Consider the following 4,932-nt stretch of genomic DNA (forward strand, 5'->3'; position numbering starts at 1 on the left):
ATACACAGCCCTAGCAAAAAGGGTAGCAATCAGGTTCTTGCTCAAAATATCATACATGCTAGGCCTGTATGTGTCTGTGGTGCTCTGTGTGTCTGTATCCTCTCCTGTCTTCACGTTAGCTCCACCAGGTGCTCCCTGACCAGCCATCAATGTGCTTAAAAGCTCCTGTGCTAGCATTATAAGGGGGAGGCCTCTAGCATCGGGCTGCTGGATTCGATGCCTCTTAGCCTGGGGTTTGTGTTGATGTTGTAGTCTTGATTTAGTCGTGGTTATTTTGATGTGTCTTTATCTCTAAATCCCATGGATTTGGTTGTTCTAAAGGTGATTTCTGTGGTTGATTTGGGTCAGTGGTAGAGTGTTGTGCCCCCATAGAACCTATATCAGTCAGATTTTTCCAAGTTGATTTAAATTATCATTGACCTGAATGACCTGAAACCAGTGTCTGTCTGGAAGGTCAGAAGTAAGTATAAAATCATCTGTGATGGTTTGGAAAATGTTTGGCTTTAATATTAAAGTATACATGATTTACAGTCAATGGGCCAAAACACCAGAGCTGCCAAAAGGTCCTGTAAATGAAGCCTTAAAACCACTGGAACATTTTGAGAAGCACCAGCTATTTCAGATGCACCACAGCACCAACATGTGGAGCATCAAACTGCTTTGATGATTCACTCAGTTGTGCAGTCTCAACTGGAGAGAAATTCACAACACTTATGCATATGCATACACATGCATGTGTGTAAAAATGTGTGAGTTGAAGTAACAATACACCCTTTGCAGCTCATCAGCCCAACCACTGATATGCTGGATATAGGAATCATTTGAACATTTCCTCCTCCAAACTGCAATTGTTCAGTTATAGCTTGGCAACTGTAACTAGGCATGGCAGGTCTGTTGGAAAAAGTGAAGGGAGAGCAATAACGTTAGCCACAAATGTTAGCGTGTCCATCTAACTACAGTAGTAGCCCAACCCAGCATTACCTCCAAGGCCACAGAACATGTCATTATACTGCTTTATTAGGTTGGATTACAGGTTGTGTTATAAAAAAGTTAAAACTTCACTATAGCGCATCTACTATCATTAACATAACTATGTTCCCAAGGTCCTATGTTTCTATTGTTTTTGGGTCAAATTTGATCCATTTCAACTGAAAGGATGAAATACCAGTCTGATCCTATATCTGTCCTAATTGTACATAAAACATTAGTATCTACTCTCTCTGTAGCTTCAGTCTCGTTTCAAAACTTGTCATTTGGCAAGTCAGCCTGAGACAGCATTTCAAACAACTCACATAGCTAATATTGTCTTAATTAGCTATCTAGCTAAAGCCTGCTTCTGCTTGTGACAATTCTCCTTTCAGCCACTAAATGTAATGGTTACCAACTATAAAATGAGAAGCATACTTTTTCTTTTATTATTACAGATCCACTACAGGATGCAGTTGGGGGGATAGGAAGAGCAGGGGAAATAATCAAGAACAGAGGGATGGGAAAACAGTGTTTTGCAGTGTGTACAGATTTTGTAAACTGACCCATGTGCAATCCCTAACAGTTTAACTTTTTGGATTTGCATGCAGCTCTTTTCTCCATGAAATAATCCCAATCAACTGTAGGCATCAGAGAATGAAATGTACTTTTTAAACATAAAAAATGATTTTCACCCCATAATGCTGTTTCAGAATGATGAAAAATGCATGTGGAAGCAAAAAAGAAGCAGCCTTCAGTATAAGTGGTTTGGCTGTGAGGTGATGCATGTAGGGATCCACTGAGTATAGGAGAGAAGTCGATTTAAACCACTAATGGTGCACACCCAGTGTCCTGGCACAGCTGACAGGCCCTTTAATAACCTTCGACTCACTGTCACTGTTTCTCATTTTGTCTCTTCCCATCTTCCCGCTGTTTCTCAATCTCCCTCTCTTTCTCTCTCTTCGCACCCCTCACTGCGAAATTCTAAATTCTGCAATCTGGTTTGAATTTGCCATTTTCCCTCATTGGCTTGCATATAGACGAGTATTATGTTTTACTGAAAGTTCCCTCAAGTCTTTTCCATCTCACAAAAGAACATCTGTGCCATTTTTGGGATAAATAACTTGGAAAGGTGTTTGATTTAACTGAATTAGGCACAGATACCCTTGTCAACACCAAAATTAAAATGGACTTTTAAAACCGGTGGGATCTGGAAAAGTTAGACTAGACTAGAATGAAAGGATAAATATATCTTTTTATGTTTTACCCTGGTGAGGCCTTTTAAGTTGCTTTGAAGCACATAACATCTGGGAAGGATTTAAAAATCTGAAAATTATTTATCAAACAGATCAGACACCTTGACACAAAGTCTGTCAGAAATAAGCGATCTGCCAGAATGTGAGAAAAGACACATAATGATTTTTGCACAACCAGAGTCCTGTTTCACTGTCAGAACCATATGGCTGCATGTGATTGACTTTGTTTCCATACGTGCATATCGCTGTTTTTGTGTCTTTCTGAGGTATCAGGTTGTGCTTTTGTTTGTATTCATCTCTTTAAATTCTTTTCAGTTACTGTGATACCACTAGCCAGGTTTTAGCTGTGCTTTGGCCTGTGTGACTTATTAAGACGGACACTTTCTATAAACCCTGACGGGATCACAGCCGAGCCAAGCTTGTGTCATTACTTGGCTTAATTTGTGTGCAGGCGATGATGAAAGAGATTAAGCGTTACTGATTGTAAAGCTGTGTTTACTATCCCTGGTTTGAAAGAGCTTTCTGTTTCACTTAATTATGATAATACAAAATCAATATCAGCTTCTCAAATCAATGTGTGGGAAAACAATAAGTCTTTGTCATTTGAACACATACAATAAATCTTGATGTTTTTAGGCAGAAATAAAGTTACAACCAGTGGATTAAAGTGTTTGCTCTGCTTTGTGCCACAACTCCATTCATACACTCATTGATTCTCTCACCCACTTAGTCAGTTTGTCCTTGTTTTTTTTCTACTCCTGTGTAGGAGTGGGTGGTAACTTGGTGGCCATCCAGGCTAGTAGGATCTCAACCTACCTGCACTTTTGGAGCATCCCAGGGGTGCTGCCCTATAAGATGAGGCAGCACTGGCCTAATCCCTGCATCACCTTCTTCTCCTCAGGTAACACTGCCATATTGGACACACACTGTGGCATCTGAAAACAGTAGAGCATTTAGCAGTTGAAGAGATGGAGATGATTCTCAATAGCTGCTGGATACCAAAACAGTCCAAATGAATGCTAATGTGGTTTTGCTGGATTTGTATATTGCTAACAGGTTTGCAATAACAACTTTATCAATATTAATTTATTTGATATATTAATATTGAGGTAACCAACCAAGTAACCAAAAAATAAATTAATGCACCTTAAACATTATTATGTTAGATTATAGGACAGTAACTAGTTTGGGAAACACACATAGATTTACAGTATCATGGTTTAATCATTCCTTGAAGATAGTACGTGAATTCCTGAGTCGAAACACTGGTGATAAAAGAAAAGTGGAAATCATTTTTAATGACGAAAGAGACGTTTTTCATCAAAATCTGTTTAGGCAGGACTGCGTTAACATAAAGGAAAATTCAAGCATTAAGTGATCATACTACCAAAACAAATTAGCCTGCCTGCTTACCAAGCTGAGTAAAAGCCTTTCGTCTCCATCTCACAGGGGTGAACTCCAAGTCAGCACGCGTGCTGCTGATGCTGGTTATCCCTGGTCACCTCGTCTTCCTCTACGCCATCTCTCTGCTGCAGGGAGAGGAGGCACCCATCACTATAGCCTTCACCGTCTGCTACCTGTGTGCTGCTTTGCTACAGGTAAACTGATGCACTTCCATATGCACGTTTTTACATGTTTTCATGTCCCCTTTTAATTGCAATAAAACAGGATACAGATTTCATTTCATTTTTTTTCATTTTCATTCTCCAGCCTGTGGTAGCTAACACTGAGCGATTTCTCATGAACTTATTGGCCCTCAGCTGGCCCTTAGTTGGCCCTAAGGTTTCACACGACCCTCTGATACAAACTGTGGAAACCAGTCATCAGAAGGTACATTGTAAGACTTTGCACAGCCTGATAAAAATGGCTGCTGCCACCTGTTACCTAACTGTGAAATGACTTGTGCCAGATGTTGGTGTTTCAGCAGTTCGCTGAGATAAAGATTTGTTCCAGAACAGAACCAAATGTACACTGCACTCCTGCCACAGTCCCCTTTCTGACCTCCTCAACATAACATCATCTCAGCTGCTAAGTGTTTATAAAAACAATGTTTGATGGTCCTGTCAGTACTGTTGTACTAAATTAGATGTTGTTTTCTTTGGTAGCAAGTCAGTGACTGTTTGGCAGATATATAATCTGACTTTTATTTGAATCCTCAAGAGTTTACTGAAATTGCCAGAGCCCAGATAAGTTGACTCAGACCTTGAATGATTTCACTGCTCTGGAAGATACATAGGAAGCTGCTATTGAGATCACTTGTCTGGGTGATGTGGTAAAATAACACACACAAAACATTCACAGGTGCAGAGAGAAATACATCAGTACATATTTACAGTACGCATATGAAGTGCACCAGTCAAATGTAGCTAACTACTTCAATATCTCGGCTCTCAGTCTGACCAGTTTTTGCACAATATCAATAGCGACATAGTGCTATAGTGTTGCCACCAGGTTGACAGGAAACACCCTTAAATCACCCAATTGTAGATTGTAACTTAATGATTTTTGATATACTAATGGTTACTGTCAGAACAAGATTGGATTAATGTGAATATGTTGAGGTTTTTTTTTTCTATCAAATCAGAATTTGTATTTTTCACATTAGTTGAGTTTCTCCACAGATCAGTTAGATCAGGTTTTTCTTCTTTTTTGCATTATCTTTTTTTTCTCTAATTGCAGCCTGTTTAGCTCTGTTTTCTTCTCTCTCTAG

At 39.4% G+C, this 4,932-nt stretch overlaps 1 protein-coding gene across 3 annotated transcripts in view; it reads left to right on the forward strand.

Annotated features, from left to right (window-relative positions):
* The window catches only part of LOC108882664 (solute carrier family 41 member 3), a 32,104-nt gene that overhangs the window by 17,844 nt on the left and 9,328 nt on the right, over positions 1-4,932 (forward strand). For all 3 annotated transcript variants that reach the window (XM_018675323.2, XM_018675322.2, XM_018675324.2), the window contains exons 9-10: positions 2,989-3,123; positions 3,672-3,820. In XM_018675323.2, the coding sequence (XP_018530839.1) occupies positions 2,989-3,123; positions 3,672-3,820 (284 nt within the window). The remainder of the gene's footprint in view (positions 1-2,988; positions 3,124-3,671; positions 3,821-4,932) is intronic.

This window comes from Lates calcarifer, linkage group LG6, assembly GCF_001640805.2.
Source record: "Lates calcarifer isolate ASB-BC8 linkage group LG6, TLL_Latcal_v3, whole genome shotgun sequence".
Taxonomy (NCBI): domain Eukaryota; kingdom Metazoa; phylum Chordata; class Actinopteri; family Centropomidae; genus Lates; species Lates calcarifer.